Source organism: Anopheles ziemanni, chromosome X, assembly GCF_943734765.1.
Source record: "Anopheles ziemanni chromosome X, idAnoZiCoDA_A2_x.2, whole genome shotgun sequence".
NCBI classification, from domain to species: Eukaryota; Metazoa; Arthropoda; class Insecta; order Diptera; family Culicidae; genus Anopheles; species Anopheles ziemanni.
Genome location: NC_080707.1, coordinates 6098096 through 6124968, shown reverse-complemented (window position 1 = coordinate 6124968; position 26873 = coordinate 6098096). Strand labels below are relative to the sequence as shown.

The 26873-nt window shown below is 46.9% G+C and overlaps 1 protein-coding gene across 3 annotated transcripts; it reads right to left on the bottom strand.

Moving 5' to 3' along the window:
* Positions 1 to 1172: 1172 nt before the first annotated feature.
* Positions 1173 to 24996, bottom strand: LOC131291248 (neuroglian). Of its 3 annotated transcripts, none has more exons than XM_058320434.1 (7): positions 24750 to 24996; positions 24526 to 24652; positions 6723 to 9533; positions 6313 to 6644; positions 6028 to 6238; positions 2784 to 2884; positions 1173 to 1372 (listed from the first exon to the last, which is right to left on the bottom strand). In XM_058320434.1, the coding sequence occupies exons 1-7, from the start codon at positions 24880 to 24882 to the stop codon at positions 1278 to 1280; spliced, it is 3810 nt and encodes a 1269-aa protein (XP_058176417.1). In that variant the 5' UTR covers positions 24883 to 24996; the 3' UTR covers positions 1173 to 1277. The 3 variants fall into 3 exon arrangements, with proteins under 3 accessions (XP_058176417.1, XP_058176418.1, XP_058176419.1); XM_058320435.1 differs by having other exon boundaries at positions 1173 to 1369; XM_058320436.1 differs by lacking the exon at positions 2784 to 2884 and having other exon boundaries at positions 1267 to 1372.
* Positions 24997 to 26873: the final 1877 nt, after the last annotated feature.

Here is a 26873-nt window from a genome sequence, read left to right as displayed (position 1 = left end):
CGGGATCGAAAAACCAAAGAGTGTATGTTGAAGGCAAACATAAAAGGAACCGCATCCGAATATCGCAAAATCATAAATTTCGTTTCATTGCTGTCGCTTCCTCGGTCTGTTTTTTTTTCGTCGCAACGGAGGCAATGTCCTTGATACTGCTGCTGCTGCTACTGCTACTGCTGCGGACGCTGTTGGCTCTTAACCGTTTCCGCTGGTCGTTCGTTGACGATTCGTCTTGGACATAACTTGTGCGACCGGAAATGGCAATCGACTCAACACCCTCACTATTCCCGTGTCTCCTGACGCCGCCAAAGGCAGACCATAACCAAAGCAACATAACCAAGCCCTATAAACCTAGGAAAATGCATACATGTTCCGTTTCCCACCTTTTCCGTACGTACTATTCATTTCCTTTCTATGAATGGTGGTGAATTCGTATATGTTACCTAGTTTCAATTTCCGCTAACTGTCAACTGATCTCACTGCAATCCTTCGTACAAGTGCTTATACATACCTACAATCTGTGTGATCATTTTATACTCAATAGATCTGTGATGGTTCACTTTTGATATTGCTCGTGATTGAATTCTTAATTTTTTTTTGTGTGTGGTTTCTTATACCTTTTTAAACTAAACCTAAGACTTTCGAATGTTACTCTCATTTACACCTAGTTGGGTCGGCGATCGAAGAGCTGGTCGCTTCGCGTAACTAACTATCGTCGTCTCGTCGTTTGCTCTCTTTCTGTTTTAACTTCATTGAATCAAAATTCGAGGCCGGAATAGTGTAATCCTTTTTACGCTTGATCTAAGAGAGAATCGCTTATTAAAAACAAAGAAAAACTTTATCGTTGTCACCCTACTACAGAAGAGGCCATTATTGGACAAAACAAAACTGGGAAGTCAAAAAAACTTCTGAACATAAAACCTATAACATCTACCCGAACGTTCACGATTCGATGACGCAATGGTGACGAACGAATTGAGGTAAAAATAAAATTGGCTGTACCTTATCTATCGCCTACGCTGTATGTTTCGCACAACTCGCGATTCGCATGTTTTTTTTCTTCTTATCAAGCAACCTGCATTTTCTCGTCACTTTGTTTGCTAACACATCTCAACAAAAACCGCCTCGTCAATCCTTCTTCCCCCTGCACCGAACGGGAGGTATGAAGGGACGGGTACGGTCTCAACGGCGGAAGCTAAGGAGAGCGTTTGCGCCTGTTCGATTGGAGGCACCTCCTGCTAAGACACGAGTAAACCTAACTGCTATGTAGTGTAACGACTATACTAAACTAAGGTCGCGAACGCCTGCGAATTGCTGTCCGCATTTTTGCCCTTCCGGCCGTACTGTCCAATGAATGAACCGTCTTCATTCATACCTTCTGCAACATGTACGCATGTGTGTTTGAATTTGTTCGTTTGGTCCACGTGTTTGCGGTCAGTCAGTTCGGTCAATCAATCCAATTGCGGGTCCGTTCCGATGGTCGAACGTAAACCGAAACAAACCGATGAAAAATATAGAGAAAGATTTAAAGGAAAGAAGAAAAACGAAACAAATTATAAGCGGACTGAAAAGAAAACCATCCTGGGACGGCCTTACTCTAAAAATTCTATAATGTGTGATAATCATTAAAGTTCACAAGAGTGAGTGTAGAAGACAATCAAAAGAGGACGAATATATTCGTATATATATATACACAAACACGCTCATTAAAATTCATAATGCGCTGGAAAACTGTGCGAAGAGAAGCACATTCACAACAAGAAAGAAAGAAAGCATCAACAAAGCAACAATCCAACGAGGGTAAGGGGAAACAAAAAAAACAACATAAAGAAAAAACAAATCTCTTCAAACTGAAACCGACACAAAAGTTAAATGAACAAAATCGCACATATGAGCTAAAACCAAATAAAAAACATATAGGGTAAGCAATACGCGCTAAAACAAAACGGTTAAAGATGCTTGGCCAAAAGATCAAGATCGATTCATTATGGAAATTTGTGTTGTGAAAGCGTACGCTATAATTGAAACAGTGAAGCTATCGACCATGAGATGAGGACAAGTTGCTTGATGGTTGGAATAAGTAGTATGTGAATCACTGCCGACCTAATGTGTGCCGAAACATTTTTAGGACAATAACGAAGACTGGTGGCCTTGTTGAATGAATCAATTTTGGAGGATTGGGAATTACATTGGTCAACGGAGGATGGAGCGAACAAAACAACAGAAGGGAAATATGGTTCTTGTTTCGATGAGGGCAGCAAATGGGGCGCAGAGTAGGAAATTAGTAGTGTAATGAAAATCATGCGAAATATGTAAAACATCCTATCTCAGCTATGGAATAGAACAAAGTAGATATAAAAATAAAGTGAAGAGATGAAAAAAGTTGACAAGGTGAAGGAAAACTATAACAGGAACATTAAGATGTGTAGAGTAGTAAAATGAAAGAATCGGTGATTAGAACCATGTACGGAATTGTAATAATAGGAACAAATACAAGAAAATCTCCTACAGAGTTACTAGTGGCAGTAAATGATGAATTACATTGTTGATTCTTACTAACCCAAGGTACTAATAACTGATGCATGTCGCAAGAGATGAATAGAGATGATGAATAAATTATAGATGATTTAACAAAGATGGAGAAGAGAGAGAGAAAGATAAATGGTGAGTAAGTGAGTGAATGAGTAATGGAGAGCACGTGACAATGGTACGAAGGAAACGGAAATGAGGGTCAGTTCAAGTAGAAAAGAAGTAGTAAGAGCAGTGGTAGAGCATAACAACAACATTACCTGTATCACCTTCACCGTATTCCGCCATGGAATCTGTATCACTTTCCGGTCCTACTTTTTGCGAGTTCAGCGATTGTCGGCCCTGGCTTTTATTGTCCAAACTGTAATCACGTAAAACACTACACTCCATTTGGTATCAAAGCAGTGGACGGCTACCGTCCGTGGCTATTGTTTTTAGTATGTAAAAATTGGGTTACCCACCCGCCCATCCACTCCCGCGGCCGTGGGAGCGATGCTGCGAGAAGGTGGTGGAATATCTATTTTCATGTGTTTCTCTACCTTTGCAGTTTTGACGAGCAAATTAAAAACCAAAAACAGGGGGAAAAGGAAGGTTTTCGTGCACAAAATGATCGATACCGGAAGAGCAGAAAGCAGAAGCTGCTTTCCGTCTTGTGAAAGAAAAATAACAATTCTTACTTCTAGTTGCTCGTACGTGCGTCTTTTGCAGGTATATTGCGCGTTATGGGACGGAGCTTGTCATATGAGATTGCATAGATAAAGCAGAGGGTGGCACGCGTTTAGAGATGATTATATTATATACATAATATACACGTTCAATCCAACTATACGGTGGATACGTATGTACAAGAAAATGTGTGCAAATATGCTCTATTTGGGCTCATCTGGGGTTTAAATATTTTCTTTTCAAGTTTTTTAATTCACTATTTATTATTCACATCACGCTTATTGCGCAACGTAATACATCGAAATTGCAATGGATCATTCGTTACATTTAAAATGAAACAATAGTTTGGCATTTTGTCCTTCAAAACTATAGAAAAACAATAATTGTGATTGTGAATCGGACAGACCAATTAATAACACTGCAATCTAAAATCCGTCCGGCGAAAGTAATGAACATTTGAATTTCGAAATCCAAATTATCCATAGCGAAATCGTGTCTAATCAAGCACTAAACCAAAGATTCCATAGAAGCACAAGTATCCTCTGAAGACTACATATATTCATAACTGATAATTGTCTCATCGAAAACTTTCTGTAGAATGCTACAAAAATGGACTGGTGAGCAAAGACACATCAATAAATACGCGAAAACTATGATGCCATAACTAAGATGTCGGGCGATTTCCACAGACGACGCGTAAGCTTTGACATTTTGTTTTGTTTTACTGAGTGAGCTTAATTATATTTTACTATACGACGTCTGTGGACATGCCGATCGTGTGTGCTTGCGAACATTTGATGAACAGACAGCAATTACCCTTCCGATTTTAGGGACAATGAATGGGATGATGAATGTAGGGTAAACTCTAATTAGTAACAGGCAATTATACCGCATGAGATATACCGATACAGGATAGAGTAATACAATGCGTTAGAGAGCTACAGGAAAATAGATAGATCCGGCAATGGTACAGTTAAAAACAATAGCATAGGACGGAATGAAGGGATGTCTATGATACGATATGTTCTACGTATGCCACAGACATTGCGAGCCTTTTCTGACAAATGATGGAAAGTCTCCACTTTCGGAAAGGGGGCTCGGAAAGTCTGTGGCGATACTTTAGACACTAAATATAATTTAACACGAGCACAGCTCGTAACGGATGAATGGTTAGTAGGTTAGTAAGTAGCAGAGGTAATGCCAAGAGGGAGATATTAAATCGTGTGTACCAGTGACCTGAAAACGCTTACAAAGTGGTAAATTATGCTAATAGTATGGAATAATGGGTATGAGAAATGATCCTGTCAACAACGCATATAGTTTGTTGGCATTTGTTAGTAAATGTAGTCACGTGTAGTGGAAGATAAGTAAAGTGTTACCGGAAATCAGTACGTTGATTCGACAAAGATAATATGAAACAGTTAGCAACGTACTCCGCCACAAAACAGCAACGCATGATTCGGGATTTTGGGACCACATCCACGAAACAAAAGGAAAATTTGCTTTGGTTGGCTCTGCGAGCAATAAAAGGAAGTGTGTGTTAAACAAGAATCGAGATGATTTTCTAAAATATTGAGAAAGAAGTTGGTCTCTGACAGTTTACCGAGAACAGTCTTGAAGATAAGTTTGGAAAGGTAATTGGTTCATTGCTGCTCTCTGAATATCTTAACGCTACGGACCCTATGAAACACACTATTCAATTACCTTTACCCAACTGGAGAAGGAGGCACATCACCACCGGTGCAGAACGCATTTGGTGAGAAGGTTTAGTCTGTTTGCAGTTAGGTTAGAGGATGTTTGGGCAATTACAAGAGCTTATTCTTGCCCCGTGTACATGACTATACATCTATCAGGTTGAAACACAGACGCAAGCATCAAAGAAACACAGTCCGCCGAAGAAAGTGTGTGACACTTTGATGGTGTTTTGTTTGTTAAAACAGTGTGAAAGAGCTTACCCGACAACCGTAGGGGGAGACTTTGGGTGGCAGAGACCGCAATACATTAACTAAATATCTACCGGGGCGGGGGAAAGGAGGGAGGAAAGAAAGTTTCTAATACCCACTCACACGCACACATACACACACGCAAAAAAACCACACGCGCGAATGGGGTTGATCGATAGGACTTGTATGCTCTGCAGGCCACAGATAGAAAACAGAAACGGATGCGAGAAAGTGTGAGGGACGAAAAGTGTGGATGCAACAAGGACAATCCACAGTGAAGTGATGTGGTATGGGAAGGGCGGCTTTGACTGCCCACTTTGTAGAAGAGTAGTTCAAAGAATTACGCAAAGCAAGCTCGACCACAGCAGCATAAGTATGTTGGTGTGTGGAGTTATCAATCAATCCTTTCTTGACAAAAAAAAAGAGAAGACTGAAAAAGTTGTGCACCTGGCTAGCAACATGAGGCACAGAGACGTTAGCATGGAGAAGAAGGTAAAGAAACAACGGAAGTATTTACACTCGCACGCACACACACACTCGCACACATGCGGTGTCAGTATGACTAGGAACTATCTATTGAATAAAGTGAGTTGGTTAAAAAAGGATCGCAACGCGCTTGCCATAGAAAACCCGGACTGCGATCAAAGCTTGGCCGGGGGTCCGGGGGGTCAGCTGATCCGAAACCAAGAATAGAAAGAAGTGGGCATTTTCAACATAGGGGTTTAACCGCGTCTATCTCCGTCTAACGAGGCGCAAGTGAGGAAAAGTGTGTAGTGTGTTGGGCGGCGGAAGTGCTCACAGAGCTGGTGTGGTATCGAGCGGTTAGTCGATGTAGTCGCGACGTCGGATCGGGAAGGATCGAGCGAGCCTTTTGTCGTCCGTTGCTACTACTTACGGTTGCGAGTACTCCGGGAAGCCACCCTCCTCGGTGTAGTCGTTCCGTCCGTTGGCCAGCTCGCGGTCGTGTACGTCGTACTTTCCGCCACGGTTACGCTTCACGATGCAGATGATGATCAGCACCAGAATGAGGAACGCTATCGCCAGCATCATACCTATAAACCAGCCGGCGGTGGCAATATTATCTCCCGGCACCTTAACAGAGCTCTCTAAAAAAAACAAAACACAAAACGGGGTTTGAATAAGCGGAACAATCGCGGATGAGAAAGAGAAAGCTACGTACGTATTCCGTAGGTATCGACCTCCTGCGTGGCAGACTCGGTCTGATGCTCGCCATCGACCGAGACGACCCGGAACTCGTACAGATGGTTCGGGTTGATGCCGTGCACGACTAGAAAGTTCTCGTACAGCTCCGGATCGGTCGTCTGCCAGTTCGACTCGTCCTTGATGCGGTACTTGACGAAGAAGTGCGAGCCAGGCTTGCCGCCGAGGGCCGGTTGCCAGATGACCTTGATGTTGGCCAGCCCGTTCTCCGAGGGCAGGTTGGCCCAGTTGAAGTTCGGCACATCCGGTGGCATGCCAACGCCGGACGATGTCGCTCGCTCAATGTGTAAGCTGCGCGGAAAAACAGGGTTAAAGGAAAATTGGTTTGTTTAATGTGTGTACCTCGGAAATCGGCGAAATGGAACTTACTCCATGCCCTCGCCGGCCTTGGTCGTTGCCACGACGTGGATGCGATACTTCGAGTTCGGCTTGAGGCTGCCGAGCTTTGCCTCCTGCACCAGCGGATCGGTGATGTGTGGCTCGCGCTCCATGCGCGGCCCAACCGTGGTGCCCTTGACCTCCTCGTAGTAGATCTTGTAGCCGGTGAGGCGGCCGTTGGGCTGGAGCGGTGGCTGCCAGCGCAGCAGGAACGCGGCCGAGCCGAGCGGGTACGCCTCGAGCGACTGGATCGTGTTCGGCACACCCTCGGGCGTGTCGAAGGAGAGCGTGGTGCTGGCGGGTCCATTGTAGCGTCCGTTGTAGGCAAGGATGCGCGCGTAGTTGAGCGAGTCCGGCACGAAGTCGGTCACGAGCGCCTGCTTGGCGTCGTTGGTGATCAGCACCTCGCGCATGTTGGCCTCGCCACCCGACTCCGTCCACGTCTGGATCTTGTAGCCCTTGAAGTGGCCGCGGAGCGACTCCGGCGAGACCGGGTTCCAGCTGAGGTAGGCGGCGGTCGGTCCGGTCACTTGGATCAGCGTGAAGTTGGTCGGCGCGTCGGTCGGCTTGTCCTCGCCCGAGTAAACGAACTTCTCCCACGGGCCGGAGTTCGACTCGCCCCGCTCGTTGAGGGCTACCACCTTGATGTGGTAGCGGGTGAACGTAGGCAGCCCCTCGACCGTGTACGATGACTGGCGCCAGTCGTTGACGTCCGCCGACGTCCAGGAAGCGCCCGGGATGTCACGCCTCCAGTAGACGCGGTAGTGGAAGCCGGGCGCGTTGTGATCCACCTGCGCCATCGGGTTCCACTTGATGACGAGATTGTTCGGCTCGGTGCCCTCCGCCTCCAGGTTGTCCGGGTTCTTGTACGGTACGCTCGTCGGCGTCGTGCACACCTCGCTGTGGCCGGACGGCAGCGAGCGTCCGACCTTGTTGACGGCGATCACGCGGAACGTGTAGTTGTTCCACGGTGTCGTTTCGACCACGTACGCCAGATCCGTGCCGGGCACGTCGCTCGCCGAGACGCTCCAGGTGTCGGGCGTGAAGGACGTGTTGTACTCGATGATGAAGTTCAGAATCGGCGACCGGTTGTCGCCGTTCGATACCCACTCGACCTTGGCCACCTTGCCGCGGCAGTCGACGCGCGTCAGCGTCGGCGGGTTCGGCCGGTCCATCACGGTGAGTGTCGCGTTCGCCATCACCTCGTCCAGCTCCGTCTTCGCCAGGCAGGTGTAGGTGCCCGTGTCCAGCTCGATCGTCTTCGTAATCATGAGCGAGTTGTCGGAGGTGCGGATGAAGCGCGGCTGGCTTTCGAAGTCGATCAGCTCGCCCTTGGTCAGCCACTCGATCGTGAGCTCCAGCGAGGAGTCGGCGATCGCATTGCACCGGAAGGTGGCGGTCGTGCCCGCCTCCACCTCGTAGTCCTTCGGCGGATCGTTGATCTTCGTGTGCTCCTTCACGACCAGCTGGCCCGACGCCGTCTTGCTGCCGAGCTTGCTGAACGCCTGGCAGGTGTACTCGCCGGCGTCGTCAAACTTCACGTCCCGGATGAACAGATCGCCGCTCGGCATGGTTTGGTAGCGGCCACCGGTAAGCTCGCGATCATTGCGCAGCCACCGGACCTGCGGCTTCGGTGCACCGAACACGCGGCACGTCATCGTCACGTTGCGCTGGTCGACGGTCGCTTCGAGCTTCGGCGGTTCGGTAATTTCGGGCGCGAGCGCCATCACGTTCAGGTACACGTCCTTGTACACGTAGCCGAGCGAGTTGGTGGCGTTACAGCCGTAGTTGCCGGTGTCGCTCTTCTCCAGCGACGTGAACACGATCCGGTTGGTGCTGACGATGCGCCGCGGGTTGCGCTTGCTGTCGTCGATCAGCTTGCCGTTGTGGATCCAGACGATGTTCGGGCTCGGATCACCGGCCGCCTCACACCGGAACTCGACCGATTCGCCCTCCGCCGCGTTCCGCAGCTCCGGCTCGACGGTGAAGTACGGCACCGCGTTCACCGCCAGGTTGATCGAGTACGAGTCCGCATTGCCGACGCCGTTCGACACCTCGCACGTGTACGCACCGGCGTCCTCCGACGTGACGCGCCGTATCTTGAGCGACTTGCCGTAGTTGTCCTGCTGTATCTTGTCGCTCCATATGATCGGTTTCCCGTTCTTCGTCCACACCGTCTCGGGCAGCGGCGTACCGCCGTAGATGCAGAACAGCTCCACCTCCTTGCCCTTGAGCGCGACCTCGTTCTTGCGCGTCACGTACTGCCGCTGCGGCATATGGCGGTTCTGCGAGGCGGAGATGCCCGTCTGGCGTACCTGCAGTATCACCCGGTTGCCGATCTTGTACTCGCTGCGGAACACCGACGAGGCGGCGCACGCGTAGAAGAACTCGCCCGACTCGTCCTCGCGCGTTACGTTCGAGAACCACAGGTTGCCCTCCGGGTCGAGCGTCATGCGCGAGTTGTTGATGCTCCGGATGCCACCGTCGCGCGTCAGGATCATCCAGTAGACGTTCGGCTTCGGCCAGCCGTCGGGCGGTTGGCACACCAGCTTCAGCGGCTTGCCCTCGTCCGCCTGCACCGTCTGCGGCGTCGCGTCCTTGAACGAGTTCAGCTCCGCCTTGCGCACGAACACCGAGTTGGAGGTGGCGGTACCGTGCTCGTTCTCGGCGAAGCACTGATACTGGCCGAGGTCCTCGTCGCGCGGTGACGTGATGACCAGCGTACCGCGTCCCGGTTGCTGCGACATCCGGTCGTCGTACGTCTGCCATTCGAACTTCTTGCCGTTTTTAATCCAGCGATACCTGCGCGAGTCGAGGAAGACAGTCATTTTTAAAAGGGGGGTGTGATTAGTGACGGTGACCATTTTCTGTGCCGGTAAATAAGGCGCGCAGGTACCGGTGCCCTTTCCTATCAACATAGTCGCGACCCGAAAGGTACTTTGTAATTCATCGCAATCTAACTGTTTTGGCCTTTACATTAGCATAGACATAAAATCTCGGGAGCTTCCGTCCGCGCCGAACAATCGGTGGCGCGTTGTTGGAACTGAAGAAAAGGAAAAGCACAGGAAATGTGTTGCCCCATGTGGCAGACGCATTTGGGGACCAATATTGTTAAATTAGTCCCCCGCACAGTGTGTGAGATTCGTAAGGCCGGCGGGGGGGAGGGGGACTACCAAGAGAGAAAGAGCCACAACCTCGAAGTTCAAGTCGATCTATCTTTGGATAACGTAAATTGAATTCAATTGTTGCCAAAGACCCAAGCAGGCAGGCGTAGCTGGTAATAAGACGGGACACGACACACAAACAAGCTGTACTCGACAAGCTGAGGAGTTCCCGGCTGGATCATCTGGATGGCAAATTCTACCAGCTGCAAATGCTATTTTTCTTCCACTTTACATATACTTCTGGTATATTTCCCGAAAGGAATATCTCCAGCTCGAGGATCTTTGTCTCGCGTCTCACATCAAACTTACGGATACTGGTCAACCTGATTCGGTTTACTTGGTTACTTTCTTCCGTTGCGTTCCATTTGCTGCAGGATGTCAAGAGAGTGTGTGCAGCTGCAGCGACTGATGAGGAACAAGAATTAATGAAGGACGAAGGAAGCTCGTCGGGCAAACCAGGGGCCGTCTAGACCAATAAAGGACCCATATTTGTCTCGTAATTGGCAGAGGTTATGAGTCTTCCAGGTGCAGAAGTAACGCAGATACCGCCGGTCGGTGGCATACAAAGGAGCCGCCATTTGCGAAACATTGAAATTCTCAGGAGAAACGGCGCGTCAGCATCAATAAATTTAATTTTACATATTCTTCAACCCATGGAGGAGCGGGCTGGTAGGTAGCGGCGGTTTATAGTAGTAGCAGGAGGTGCGTGTGTGTGCCAGGTGGCATGTCATAACGTTTTCCACTCCTTCCGCGCACCAGAAACGTCCCGGGATCGCGTGCGTTGACCATGGCATGGCATCACCGCAGAGCGTAATGACATCACCATGACGCTTCGGGTCGGAGAATATTTCTACCAGCCGGGATGACGGCGCGCACGGCATAACGCACACAGAGGCACCCTGACGCTGTTTCTAACCAGCGAACCAGCGCCCTGGTATGGAATTTGGCCTCAAACGGAACATTGATGAGGACCGATGTTTATACTATTCGCCTAGGACATTCACAGTAGCAGGTACCCCAAGTACCCAACAAATCTTAAGGCTGCTGGCTTCTAAAGTTATTCTTAACCGAATGAATCAGCTTTACCAGAAAAACGAATTGGTATTTCATTGGCCTTCAAAATAAATCGAATATCCTAGCATACAGTTGTCATAAAATACGTAATAACGCAAGTCCTACAACATCATTTCTAGCGCTACGAGTTGATTTATGTATGCAAGATTAATCGCGACTTAGTGTCCGACTTCTGTGGCCCTGATGTCATCCCTCACCACCTTGTCGACGCTATGAGAGGGAAAGGCATGTGCGAAGGGAGCTCGCGTGTGACCTTGAAGTATGTTTTTGGATTGATGATGCGATCGGTACAGCATTTGAACCTCGTATGGTGTGATCGCAACACACATACCGTTGATTTGTCGCCCCTTCCTACAGAGCTAACGTTTAGATACCACTGCTTCTCTGCCTTGAAACTCTGTGGAGTTGGTGAAGATGTTCCCATCTGCCATACATTCGATTGTTTCTCGAGCAAGGCTGATTCTTGATCGCAAAGTGGGACCTAGAAGTTCAACGAGAGCGGGGCATACAGTGTCGAGAGACATTTGCACACACATATCAAAAGCCGCCAAGTGACTGCGTTGCATTGGGCCATCCCTCCAATAGCGAGGCGTTGTGCTGTCACATCGCCGTCATCGTCGCCGGGAGTTGGCGAAGCGAAATAAAATATTCAAATTACACACAATTACGTAATCGGTTCACCTCCACACGCCAAGCACCACACCAAACCAGGCCCGCCGGAAGGAAGGCAAACCTGCTGCTCCTCCTCCCCCGGCCCGCTCGCAGTCCAGCGCATGTCTAGTAGGGGCCGACATCCCGCGACCGAAGCGCTGTGTCTTTGCCGCGTGTTTTTTGTCCCGTTGGTTTCTGATCCGGACGAAACGATACAACAGCACGAAGAATGTTGCCTTAATTTGGCGAACTATTCGCCGAGCATGAATGCCTATCCTGGCTTTTACACCAGAGACCGAGAGAGCTTAAACCGTGGACCGGAAGTGTGGCACAGACGTAGCCGTAACTTTTGCCTGGTTTAGCGTATTCATGAGTACTTATAGGACGAGATGGTAGCATTTGCAGAGAGATCCACACGCAAGCGGTCCAAGCAAAGCCCCGAGAGGCAATGGCCAACGCGTTCATAGGCGATTCAATTATATCTCCCTCTAAGCGTATTATGAGTTCAACGGAGTTCAACACTCCATTGGTCTGTGTTTTTCAAATTATGGCATTAATTGGCAGCGAAAGATGGCGAGCAGTGGTATACCACGGCGGATCATTTTAGAACGTTGTGTTCCTGCTCCAAAATCGTTAGGGCTTTCCGAACCCGGTTTTCGAGTAGTTCGCCCAAGATTTCAAGCACCTCACATAAATTCGGGTAAAAGGGATTTATTCGCATAAAGTACAACACTGATAGCAACTGCAACCCGACAAGAACCAGTAATAATATGAGCGAATGTGTTATAGGTTGATAGGAACTTGCCTGAAGATAACCTTCAGTTGGATCGGTTCATAAGGCTTCAACAAATTTGAGTACAGCTTTTTCGCAAATAAATTTCTTCTCGTTATCAATCGTACTCAGTGCTATTTCGTATGCTTCAGCAGGGTTGATGGCACAATTTATATTTTAACTAATTTCTAAAGCGCCTCTTTCCTCCCAGTGTTACCTTATCGAACATCGCATCATTTATTTATCTTCCACACGAGTGTCCCACTCAGAGCTGTTTACAACCAAGCTTCCAAATTAACCATTCCTTGGAGCCGCTTTGATTTCACAATGTTGGGTATCAAACAACGTCCACCAAAGGTCTCCAGAAGAACAGCCAGATAGTCTGCGGCTTTGTAGGGAAAGAAATCGTCGTGGCTTGCAAAACATGGTCAATAGGTTAGCACAGCGGTCGCTCGCTTCAGCAACTAGGACATTTCATTCTCGCTCTCATTTATTGGTTGCTAATAAAACGATGTCCCCTTGCCGGTGACCCTTGCGCCATGCGGAGTTACACACGTTGGTGTATAGGTTCTACCGAAACTCCAAGAACCTTTGCCCGTCTTTGCTAGTCGCATGCGCTCGGTTAGTAGTTGTAAGGCGATGTAGCAAGCAGGTTATTTTTGATACTTTAATGGCCTTGCCACTTTGCGACGGCAGGCACTCGTTCCCGCGAGGGTACATTAAAATTCTTTTCATAGTTCCCGCATCGCGAAGGGAGGCCTCTCTTCCCAATGGCCTGAAGCGACTTGCTAGCGAACGAACAGCGGCTCGTCTTCCCGTGATAAGGGAATAAAGACAAGGTGCATATTAAAATGTGCTGAACAAATCTTCCCGGAACACACAGTTGCTGTTGTGCTGCACTTCTTGCCAACCATGATAACGCAAAACATGCTTTAATTGCATTCGTGCACATGCACTTCAGTTTCTTTACTTTTAATGCTAGGTTCCTGGAATTTCCCTCACCCGGTACTGCGCTCCAGTAGAGCGTGACCCGTGCTGGGGCGATTGGTCAAGGATTGCATCTCATTTAGATCTCTAACGGGGTGTATTTATGGAGCGGTTGTTGTCGTTTGCTATATCATTCCTATTGTATCGTAACCATTTCGAAAGGGATAAAAAGGGAGACACTGCATAAAATTAAGCTGAAGAAAAAATAAAACGCAGCAAAGCGACGTGGGGGAAAACAGCAGTTTGTAGAAGGTAAATTCGACTACCGAAAAGTCGAATCAGAAAAGTTCAACGAAAAAGCAACATGTTCAAAACGGACACAAGGAAACGCGTGCTCCAACAAAGGACCTTACCAAGCTGTCGACCACGAAATCTCACCTGGCAACATAGAAACAAAATCGATAGTTGCAGACAAAGAGTTGGCCAAAGGGAAAAAAAGAGATATATATAGAGAGAGAGAGAGAGAGAGAAAGAAACATGCGGACAAAGAATTGCTCCACGGAAGTTTCATGTCGGGCAATTTCGAGCAGAAATAACCTACCGAACAAAGGACACGGAGGGCGCCCATCAGACGGTTTCCTGCCGTGAGGTCCTTCTGATCCCTCCCCCTACGCCCATCTCCCCTCCCTTTCCACCACCGCTAAATTGTATTCCTCCCAAATTTCATTTCACTTTCATCCAACTAAACAACGCTTCCACTTTCTTGCAGTGGCGGGGGAAGAGCCGCCATTTTCGGCCGGCGTTTTTCACCATATTGTCCTACATATATGAGTGAATATCTAAGGCATTTCTCCTTCGCCTTGCGACTGAATCCGATTTGAGCCAGCATCCGGTAGACGCCCTTGCCCGCATACGCCATCGTTGCAGTGAAAATAAAAAGACCGCAGGATCCTTCCTTTTAAGGCGAGTCTACAAAGTGGCCCAAATGGGTGAAAGAAAGAACCACAACCACGACCGGTACATCGTTTGGCAGACGTGAAAGTGTAGATATTTTATTGCCCTAGTGTCGATACTTTACAAGAAAGTTAAAAGAACGCATATTGAATAAGATCGATGAGAAAACAGCATTTTCAACAGTTTATTTTTTTATACGGAGTGAGGGTCACTTTGACCTCTAAACCTTAAGCGAAAAAGCTGGTGTAACACCGTTTCGCCACATCTCCATTGGGTGCCCAACTAACACGTCACTTAATTCAATTATTTATCCTGAATAGTTCATGAAGATGCCTGTCAAAGTTTCACCCGAGCACGAAATGCTCAAAATGAGAGCCTTGGGAGGTCAAATGGAAATGGAAGCGTTACTTACAGCAACATCATATGGTGGTTCCGCAGGGTGGGAAGCCATTTTTCCGTCACCACCTTAGGGTCAAACGTGTAATGAACTCTACATGAAAAATGGGTAGGAAGCTCGAGGGCTGGGAAAAGAAAACAAAAAGAGTGCGGCGTTACACCCGTGTGACGGTTTTATGTCACCGAAGGGTTTCCTCCATCCAGCCTTCGGTGGCCGAGTTTTCCCGACACCTCACCGCGGACGGAGCCGAGAAAGAGCGAGCGCGGGGTCAACGCTGTCGAGGGCAGAGGTCAGCAGCTCGTCGTGCGGCAACAAAGAGGGCTCTCGGAATGGCTGGTTGGGACGAAAATCAGGGGGTGATATACTGGCTTCCTCCCTTTTGCGATGGTCAAAGGCATTAGTCGAGAGGTTAAACGAGACATGCACACCCTCTCCTGGTTCGGTTGGGTTCTCGGGTTGGTCGGAAAACAAACGGAAAAGCATGCATCATGACACCCGTCGGGTCCGAGGGTCCGGGTCCGGCTAGACGAATGCGGTGGCATGCGGGGTAAATAGCCGGGGCAGCAACTCGTTAGCGCGTCCCACGGTAGAACTGTTCTAATAAACTCCCTCCCTCTCTCTCTCTCTCTCTGTCTCTCTGTTTGTGTCCAATCGACAATTAGTAACGGTAATCCTACGCCACATATATAGACAGAAAAATATCTGGGTTTGGGAAAACAAAAGTTTGCGCTTCCGGTTTCGGGTAGGGGTCAGCCGAAATGACAGCCGGAGAAATGTGCCCTTTTCAAAAGGGGCAACACTTAGAACCGAAACACCCAACAGTGTTGGTTGTGCGCTGCCATATGGTGTTGTGTTTGTGTCCGTTTCCGCTTGCCCGAAGGACCCAAAAACCCCGAAACGCAAAACGAAAGGGCATCAACGCGAACGCGACGCACCTTGCCCCTTCTGCGTGAAATTTGAATTTGACAGCAAGAGGAGTGAAAGGTCGCACACATTTATCCCAAACGTAAACGCAGATGGAAACCGTCAATTAACCAGTGGCCTTAAGCCAATGAAGGAAACGGACTCTTGCCTTAAGCTGATAAAACACGAATGCAATCTTTCACTGCAATGAAATAAATTATGACACTTCTGGTGAAAGTGACAGTCATGGTAATGTTGCGAAAAATATTTTCTGCAACTATACACGGAAAAGACCATACAAAAATAAATTAACATACGGTTAAAGTAACAAGAGTAAAGTACAATGCTCGACACTTCCTAAAAGACAAATGAGGGAAAGCAAATCCGAGTCGAATGGGTTAGGTTTTTAAACTGACTGTTTTCTGTCAAACACAAATCAGCGTTAGACAAAAAGAGCTCCAAATCGAGCACAGTTGAATTGATGTATCAAACCTGTTCAATTAGAAGTGATTTCTTGTCAAAAACACATAGTCTTACTGATATTAACAATCTACCAAGTACCCCGTAATGCCCCATCCTACTCTACGCGTCGGCAAAACTCCGGTGTTCGTTGACAAACAAAACGCGGGTTCGGTGGGAATTCAACAGTGCGCAGTCCACGTGGCCCTATTTTTCCGCACAATTAGCGAACACCCCCCGCAAAGCTTTTATTGCAATTCCCAGCGCCTAATGGGCGCACAACGGACCCGGTACCCGTAATGACAATCCGTGTTTAAATGTAACTCCCGCCGACCGGTTGCTTTCCGTAAGGGATTAAAAGCCACCTTTAATTGCCCTGCGTTTTGATATGCGGTTGACCGCCATGTGACGACCAATATTACAGGAGCAAGTCGTAGGACCAGGGCCCTTTTTCCAGAGGGTGCTGGCTCATACTTCTCCATTACCGTACCCCTCCGGACGAAAGGGAACGATCGTTTCCTTTAAATCCTACCGAGCGAAAAGTGAAAAGTTTACCTAATAATGACTCTCCCGCGTGCTACAGTACTCATTTTTCCTAAGTAAGATAGACGATTATTGGTCCCGGCGGACTCGTGCAGCAACGCACGATTCGATTTTCGGCTCGGTTTGCGGTTATTGCTCACATCGATTAAGATGGCGAGAAGTTGTTGAACATTGTGTGCAATTCCGTTTTGGAATTACGTAGACGTGCTGTTTATCGGGCAAATTAATTTATTTAGGAAACAGTTTTCCACTTTGTTTTATTTTCATTGGTAAATAAGAAACTTTTAACTCTAACAGATAGAAGAACTGGTAACGAAATGAACTATTTTTACTAAACATACAATTGGCAAAAGAAGTTTTCGTTGAGATGAAAGTATTAGCAAACCGATAAAGAAGTTGGTCGAATCGTAAAACGGTTAAACAAACAAACAAACATACAATTGGCAAAAGAAGTTTTCGTTGAGATGAAAGTATTAGCAAACCGCTGAAGAAGTTGGTCAAATCGTAAAATGGTTAAACAAATTGTTGAAGTAGTTTAAGGAAATCACTTCCGAAGTTGAAGTAAGTGGTAAATGAGTTTGAATTGCAAAGGGAGCAAAAAGTAGCTACGTTAAACTTTAAATGTCGCCTGCTTTTCTTAAGACAAATTTGAGGTTAGGTAGTCGTTTCATACAGTCGAAATAAAAAGCAACAAAAGGAAACCAAGTCACGAAGAAACCGTAACCCAAGCCGGCTAGATCACGATGCGTTCGCGTTGAAGTGTTTAAACACACACACGAACACACTCAACCATGATCGAGAAATGCACCTTGCGCGTCACGGATAATGGCTTCTTGTCTTGTCCAAATGCCGCCACCGTATTCCCCGTTTGGGTAAACAACACACACGCCCTAGTAGCCGGGAAAGCGGACCCCGCTGTGCTGCTGATCGGTTTTCTTCCAGGCAACGGGGCCTAGGGTGTGTGTGTGTGTGTGTTTGTGCCCACCACCATCGTTAAATAGTGGTTCTTTATTTAGCCCTTTAGCCAGTTCTCCACCGCAGCCAGCTGCATGTCATCTGCACCCACGAGAATTTGGTGCAACACGAAGCCGCACAGTGGGACATAAGTGGGTGATCATGGAGGAAAATTAGATGTGTTTTAATGACAACAGAAACTGGCTTGGATGGCAATCGAACAGTTGAACGAACATTGAAGTTTTGATAATTTTTTTTACATGTATTTTGTTGTGATTTTTCACTCAATGCCAAAATTAGTATTATCTAATCAAAACCCCTTAATAAGCGAACAAGAATGATACGGAAGTTAGGATAAGTTCCGGTGGAAAGGAAGCAAACCTGAAGAGATCTTTCTTTAAAAAAAAAAAGTTATGCCTCCTTAGTTGCCCCCCACGCTATCCCACTGTGCACGGGCTCTGCTGATGAAACACGATGCGTGTCAGCCGGAAGAAAGGGCTTGGCGTGCGCTGCGGAGGCGGTGCGTAATTGATACATTAACCTCTTCCTCGTGCCGCCTTCGAGCAGCCTTCTTCGCTCAGCAAACCTTCGCGGGGGGGGGATGAGACAGAAAAGAAAAGTGCATCCGCACGAAGGAACGCAAGACCAGCCACGCGTCGGAGTGTAGCGAAGAAAATGGAAACTTTGGTTTACATTGCACTGCAGAGTGGTATGGAAACGACGGACGGGAACACAATTTATCTTAAACAAGGCAACATTCAGTCCCAAGGAAGGAACGGAACGGGAATGACATCCTTTGGTTTTATTACACAATGTTTGAAAGTTTTGGTCAATATTTGTTCATGTAAATATAAATTCTTTGCAGACAGTAGACATACGTTTTTAAACCGCTCCAAATCGAATGTTGGATGTCTGAAATGGAGCATTCAGCAGTATGATTGTTATGAAATTTTAATTCTTTAATATGAAATTATCCTTCCCAAAAACATGCGAAATAAACCAATTTTGACGCAAATGCCAATAAAAAAAAGAAACATCCCCATCTGAATAAACCTCGCTCGTCTCGGCGTCTTATCGGAGAATGGGAAGGTGGCCCCGGGAAACCCGGAAATGGTCTCGGGGTGAAATTGGATTTTCCTCTCTCTCTCCCTCTTGGTCTCCTCCCCCTGCCTTCTCTTATCCTTCCGCTTTTCACGACGCGTTGTTGACGCAGCAGCATGGGCCGGAAAAATCGATAGCTCGCGCCACGTACACTCTCTCTCACTCTCGTCCCTTATTTTCTCGTGTGCCGCATTTTCCTTGTGCTGGGTACAATGCCAATACAAACCATACACACAGACACACAGTACGTAAGGCTGCCAATGTTGTTTTATTGCATCCTTTTATACGTCCGCTCTCAGCTTTCCTAACCCTCCCTCTGGCAGGACAAGAATACTAAACCAACAATAACACACACACACACAATGGCAAGAGGGACGGCGCAAGGATATTCCCCTTCGCTCGCTGTCACATTTCGCACGACACACACAACGCCAATTAGCAGCTCTTCTCTGGCCTTTCTCCATTTCTCCACTCTCTCGCACACATGGAGAAAATACCAAAGTACGTGTGTTTGTGTGCAGTTTTCCATGGATTGAATTTTCCAATTTCCCCCCTTCGAAAGGGATCGGAAAATCGGACGCATGCTAGAGAGTCGATGACTAGCAAAATACGCACACAAATATCGGTGCCAATGCCGAGGAGGACCTGCACGCATACACATGCGCACGACATACAAGCAACAAGGGAGCGAAAAATGAGGAAAACGCTGCCAGCGATGGATCCTGCGTGATTGTTTTTCCACGCGCCCTTCGTGCCGTTTGTGTGTCTACTCTTCCTCTGTATTGCGCTGTCGGGTTTTTTTTTCCTATAGAAGCCTTCGTTCTGAGGTTCCGTTCGTTCGTGTTCCTTGGAATGTCCTTGGGATGGGGCGCATCGATTTCTTTTGTTTGTGTGTGCACATTGCGCCTGTCGCTGGTATGCGGTAGGAACAACAAAAAAAAAAACAAAGCGGAAAACATGAACGAGCTATTAGAAGGACAAGTTTACGGTCTATCGAAACATAGGGAAGAACAAAAATGACATCTAAAAGAGACACACAAAGCGCGAGAACCGCGGGAAAGTCTACCACTTGGCCTTGTGCAGACGGCATGGACACACACACATACATAAAGAAAAACACATTCCGGCCACCCAAGAGGCACCATATCATGGTACGGTAAGGATCTGTGTTTTAAACACCCGCCATTTGGGAGACCGACATCGATTAGTCCCCCAAACCTGCCCCGCGAAATGTCCTAGGAAAAGCTCCTTGGTGTCTTCCTCTTTCCGGCTTCGGATGTCGTTTCAGGTTCACCGACGACGTTCGATGGGGGCTCTCTTTTTTCCATCCTTTTGTCCTGCGTGTCGCAAGTGGTGTCTTGCTTCGATCGAAACCATGCTAGAATATCCGACACAGTTTTGTTTTCCTTTTTTTTCCACCACTAAACCAAGCACCATTAAACTCTTCTTCGCTCGCGTGAAACCACACCACTAGTTTTTAGCAGGTAGCCCTGGTTCCAAGTCCTTCGATTCTTCGCGGGCAGTAAAAGTTGCCGCCGGTTCGGTACGTTTGATCTATAATACCGCGCCACTGCACAGTGAGCCTTTTGCCGGCGGCAATGGTGTTTGGCCATGTTTAGATCTACTAGATTTAATGTTTGAATTTCAAAATATACCACCGAATAAGAGCTCGATCACCAATAGACCCTCAGCTTCAAAGCATATTAAGGTTAGGAACTCCGGAATCAGAATGAATCTTAAGCTGAATGACGTGTAATCAAAACTGTGAAATGTTCAACTTTATAGATCTCATAAGACACAATATACAGTTAGAAAATATTTTGAGATGTAACAATCAAGTGGGACACTTGTTAAAGTCTGACACAACAATGTTTAATATTCATTTTTTTTTTTTTTGGATAACTGCCACCTGACCATGTGTCATCGGCACTTGTTCCACTGTGCACTCTCAGCCGTTTGCCAAAGTGAGCCTGGTTTTCTTTCTTTTTTCGGTTGCTTATTGCTCAGAGTTGTGAGGTTCTTTGCCATCCACATCATGGTGGTGGTCCCCATAAACTTCCCCATGTTACCACTACCCCCCGCACCCGGTTGTTCTCCCACTCCTCGACGCCACGAAGACAGTTACGAGCTTCTGGAATTGGCTTCGAATGTGTGCCTGGTTTGCCCATTTCGTTCAGGTCCTTCTTTTTGGAGGATTTACCGGCGAACTTCAGCTGCAAAAAAAAAAAAACAAGGCTCAAAGCAGACGTCGCTGTAACTAAGGATCGGAAAACCGGTAAAGTCACCAAAGGCCACACACAAACACACGCCATAACGCGGTATGTTTCTTGCCGTCTAGGACATCCACGGTTAGCCGTTATATTCGCTGGGTTTTGTTTTTCTTCTTCTCCACCACACGGCGGATCGATTTCTGCGCCCTTTCTAACGTTACCGAGAATTGACCATCTTCTTACAGCCATTCTCCCGTCACTTTTGGAGTTAATAGTTTGATTTGTGCCCGGCTATAGAAGGTTTTATGTTCCGACTAACCCGGTATGCGGGTTTTCAGATTAAAAAAGAAACCCTTCTGATGGCTAACGTCTCCGGTGAAATATATTTTTAACAGTAGGGTGGTATTTGCCGCCTAATCTCTTTAGGTCATAAGTCATTAAATTACTGTCCATCGCAAATCTTAACGCCACGTGTGCCATGCAAAATGTTACAATTAAAATCCACCCGGAGTTGGTAACGTGCGTGAACATTTTATTAAAATTATAATTGAATACATTTTCGAAGCAAAAGGGTAGCGACCCTAGCTTCGAGCAAATTAAACGCCCATTTCTCTCAGGCACACTTTAAACAGAATCGGAATGATTGGAAGAAAACTCATTCAGCAGTAGCAGATTATTTTCTTTGACCTTATCTTCGAGGACTCGAGCATTGGCGAGCATTTTCCCTGGAATAAGACACGTGACTAACAGTGGTGCGAATAATTATAAATCATCCGTCCTCGCGCAGGCTATCAAACAACATCGAGGGTGTGGAATGTCGTCCACCTCCGGGCACATGGTCGGGGGGGTTTGCAAAAAAAAATATACTACTTCCATCAAACCAACAACCCCGCGCTTAAAAGGAATATGACTTAATGATTCACCCTGGAAGCCACTGAATCATCGGCGTACGTGTGGTTGGTGTGCTGTAGATCCACACAGCAATTACAACACCGCACAGGCAAGGTTATAGCTCCCTCGGTGTGACACAAGCTGAAGCAGTGGACCTACATCATCCACACTTTGCGCGAACCGCCGAACCGTTCTTGACCTGGCGAACGGTGCTGGAAAATAAAATTTAAAAAAAACCGCCAGAGACCACAAGTCATCGGCCAACGCTACAAATAAACAACGGACACAAATGATGTAATGCACAGGAAGTGGCTTGGGAAAATAAGCACTCCTTCGGGTGTGAGCGTTCGTTAAGATTTTATTTTCCCTGCGTAGGAAAAGTAAAAACAGTTCTCTAGGAACAGACATCCTGGTTGTTACTTTCGAAAACTTTATCTGAGGGAAGGAAAATAAACACCCAGGCAAAGAGCTTGTGAACACGAGGAATAACATAGTTCGAAAAGTTTGAATGTTGAAGTTTTTTTTTTTCGTTAGAACGCGTTTTCCATTAACACAAGCATACGAACGAAACCAACTATTGTGACGTTCAAAATATAGCCTTACAATTAAGTTGTTTGTTGTAAATTATTACAAAAATAAAGATTTCAAACAATTCAATTCCGATTATGGATTAACAACAGTTAATTCTGTTTTTGATAATGTTAAACAACGGGTTGATTTATAGGTATCATCGATCTTTATCGATCACAGGAAAGGCTGATGACGATCGATGGGTGGGAAATAACACAAATGAAGCAATTGTATCATAACTGACCGACCTACTGCCCTAGATGACATCATCGCCGCCAGTGAACGGTTCTCAGTAGCAGGTTTCCGATGCGCGTGATCTTGGCAAAGTTTTCCGCATAGTGTGTAACTAACTTGTAACTTTGTTTTTGCTTTTCCAAACGAGCATGCTCTTAATTTATCCAGACTAGCGTTGACACAGCAGCTTCTTATGCAACCTAGATTATTCCGATCCTCCGAGCGGATTAATTAAAAGATAATCGAAACCATCTGTCGTCACGTTGAACAGTTCTTGGTCCCCCATCATCACGCAAACACCAGCAAGTGACGTTTATAAAAATAGAATGAATAGCATGAAATTCCGTCAAAAAGTATTGTCGTGATAATTTTCCTATTCGAGAGCAAATTCAATACAAGCCCGTTGGAGAAGCGGACACGAACCGGAAAGCTTTCGAGGTGCAAACACGACTCTTTCGTCCCGGCGCGGTTGCTTGTTTATTTTCCATCTCGACGGATTTGCAAATTGCTCTCTGTCTTCTTCTTGACGGCACGGAATGTGTTTTTTTATCCGGAAAGCAAACGAAATATTGTCGATTTAAAATTCGATTTTGAGCCCGCGCGGAACGGGAAAGAGAAAAACGAAGTCCAGGAAGAGGAAAAACATGTTCGATGAAAATTCAACGACAATCGGATATAGTTTTTCCTTTCGTTTTCCCCTTTGCCTACCCCTAAAGCAATTATCATCACATACAAATGGTACAAAATCTCTCGACAAGCGCAAGGCAAACCTCGGGCAGGACCAGCCAGACAGACGGACGAGTCCGGAGGACGATTTGACGGACGGGGGGAGGGGTTTGGAATTGATCGATCGATTGAACTGGTCTGGTGTGTGTTTAATACTTGTGTGGCTCGTTTTTCTTCCTCGCTTTAGCACACACTCTGTATTAGATTGCTTTTGCCGCTGGAACACAACTAATCTCCATTTCGAATGACTTGTCGCAAACAAGGTTCGTTTAATTCATCTCGCCCTTCGATTGTTTGCAGGGTCACGTTAATACTTTTCCATCACCGCTCGAAAGCCCCATGCATATAGTGTGTCACAATCAGTTCCGAAATGTTTTCACCAAAGTTTAAGCCGCCATCGCATTTCGATTGCGTCGATTTAGGCACCAAACGGATCCATTTGGTTCGAAGCGAACAGGATTTAGGTAGAGAAGCGACACCACCAAAAGAAAACCCTTTCCGACACAACAAAAGGCAAGCACAGCAGAACAACAGGCAGGAAGGGGGTTGCGTTCGCGGGTCAGCATCACGTTGAAATGACAAAACGTTTATTTTTAGCCCAAAACACACATTCGATCCGATCCGATTCACAAACGCGTTGGGTGCAACGCGATCGTGTCTCGGTTGGACAATCGAGGAGAAGCAAAAATAGAAGAAGCATAACTGCCTAAGTATCTCCTCCGTAACGGAGAGACACCGTGAAGGTGAAAGAAAACCAAACAACGTTCAGGGAAGATACAAATGCATCCTCCGAAAACGCAGTGAAAACCGAAACTTACTTCGAAAACTAAATGTCCAGAGTGTAGGCATCGATATCCGAAGTTCCTCGCGGAGTGTGGAGTCACCCAACCAAAATACCACGCCTCACAAGTGTTTCCGTCTACCTCGTGCGATTCTTTCTTACAGCACGTTTAGGTTGTTGGCGAACTTTGGTGTGACGAAAATAAGCTAAGCTGATTATACAAGTCCTGCCAACGAATTGCTGTTCTTGCAACGCATTACTGTAATCCGCTTTGTGACTTTAAAGCAAGCCAATAGGATAAGGAGCCATCATGAGAGATCCTATTGGACAGAATCAACAACGCATCACGCCAATGAATTGAGGTAAACCATCGATCCGATTTGGGGAATTAGTGGCAAACTAATTCGGCACTGTTCGCGTGAAGTGATAGCGATAAGGCAGGACACGACCCAGGTTTATTGGCCAAGTATTGCGGGCACTTACTTCGGTGACGGTTCGCCTTCCGCCTCGCACTCGATCAGGAACGGCTTGTCGCTTTCGCCCTGCTGCTTCACCTGAAACAGCAGCTCATCCGGCGGCGGCTGCTTGATGATGCGGGGCGGCGAGTGGACTGCGTGGAGAAAAAGGGGGGAAAACGGAAAGGAAACCGGTGTAAATGGTTGGTAAAAGGTTGCTTAGCCGGGACTTAGGGTGGTAGTATCACTTACTCAAACTGTGCACTGTCAGTACGTTCAGCATCATCACGAGGGTGGCCGCCAGCAGGAGATGCTGATGCCGTGGGGGAAGGAGTAAGCAGCGACCGGCGGCGAGGCCGGCCGTCTGTCTGTTCGTTGGCCACATGGCGTGGCTGAGATGCTCGGCGAAATGTGTCAGTGGGTAACTTCCCGTTTCGAATTCCGCTAGCGTCTTATACTCGACTATCTCGTACTCAGTAGTTGCTCAATATTTCGTCGATCTGCTGGTCTGCAAGGGAAAAGAAGAAAGAAACCGGTTAGTTTTCCAATAAACAAGAAAGATCCATCTATTCTAGAAGTAATCAAGGTGTAGTTAAAGGTTAAAGAATTAGACAACTTGTATCAACTATCTAAGGAGGCACTATTGGAAATCAACCTTACTAGGAGTTCAACTCCTCCATCGCGAGAAGTTCCAGAGAACCGCGAGTGGGCCAACGCCCAAGCACAACAGAAGTAGTCCCCCCCCACCAGCTTTCAGAGGGCACAACATCACGCACATCAACCACGCACACCACCCAAAGGGTATAAGACACGAATGTGACGACTCTGCGGAGTTCGCGCTCGTGTGCTTCGGGCATCATGTGACGCATCCATTGTTGAAGGTGACGCGGTGGGGGGTTACTGGTGCATGTATGTAGTCACATCAACCCCCCCATGAGAGCGGAGATGACGCGACACGGACAAGATCACCCGCTAAACGATCGCTCGATCGTTGTTGTGTGCACGTCCGACTTGAAAGTTGAACATTCGGTGGGGAGAGCAGAGCGGGGTGGAAAAGAAACGATAGTGAGTGTGTGTTGACAAACTCATTTAGCTCGCTCGTAAATCGCACCCAATGGTCGCCACTACGGGCCGGTACCTGTCAACCCGAAAGGGGATAGCCGTATACAAAACTCCTGAAGAGGTGAATTCTTGGATATCCCAACATCGCACACAACTCTCGAGAATTGGATTTGGTGTCTATTATCACCATTCCAATATCGCAAGAGGATGGATGACTAACTTTTCTAGTATGTATCAATATCTGGAACAGGTAGCACTATCGAACACCTGCTGCTACTACCGACACAGATCTGACAACTGATCACAAGATCAGTTGAAGAAGTATAAAGTCTGGAGACATAGAAGGTTAATGTTTCTCCAGATTAGGAAGAAATTGATTGACAGAGATTCATACGTGTAGACTATCGCGGATAACATCTCCTCCACTCTAATGTGTAGTTCCAATTCCAGCTGCTTGTGCTTCTTTCAACAGTCCTGAAGCATCTATTTTTACAATCTCTGTTATAATATTCATTGCTACATGGAAATCTGCTTAACCTTCTAAAAGGGGAGTGGTTGGGAAGTTGAGAAAGGCAATTTGGAAAACAATTACAGACGATGCCGTCATCATGCGGTTTTGTGGTGGATGCAGACGACGTCCATTTGCTCTCCTCCTCCCTTGGGCATACAACAATAATCCAGCCACCATTTACCACAAAATGAAACATGGCTGCACTTCTTGCACCGTTTTCTGTTCCTTTCGAACTCCCGAGGACAGTGTGCGCTGCATTTCGCATATGTCCGGTTAACGATATTGCAAACCATGTCTTACGATAATTGATCTATAAAAGGAGATAAACTCGCTTGGGATGTCATAACCAACAGTTTAACATTCGGACTTTAGCTGGCGAGTGCGATGACAATTTCAATTACTTCCTAGACGGCTCTCTCGTCCGCGTGAATAAACTCTAAACGTCATGAGGTCCTCGTCAGGACTGACGATGGAATAAATAAATCAACGAGTAAATGACGTAGATGATGCGGTACACTTTTCTATGTACCTGAGGAAGCTACCTAACGCGCTGATGGCTTCAAATGACGCAATCATGACTCATGTACAGCATCAACGAACAAGGCTCCGAAGGCTCGTTCTTCTGCTACTCTCCTGGACAGCGACCCAGTAGTTCTCCTTTGGGAATTCACTTCCTTCCTCTGCCTGGAGTTTTCTGCACTTCCGGTGAATATGACGCCATGCCGAATGACACATAGCGTCACGCGGCAAGCATAATAAAATGGGTACCGGAACGCAGAAGAGGCTCGATTTATTATTTATCG

Excerpts from the sequence above, each read along its gene's own strand:
- LOC131291248 (XM_058320434.1), bottom strand. The coding sequence starts at position 24,882 with ATGTGGCCAACGAACAGACAGACGGCCGGCCTCGCCGCCGGTCGCTGC. Across the intron at positions 6,645-6,722 it reads AAGGCCGGCGAGGGCATGGA|CTTACACATTGAGCGAGCGA; the intron begins GTAAGTTCCATT and ends TTTTCCGCGCAG. Across the intron at positions 2,885-6,027 it reads TTCCCGGAGTACTCGCAACC|TTTGGACAATAAAAGCCAGG; the intron begins GTAAGTAGTAGC and ends ACGTGATTACAG.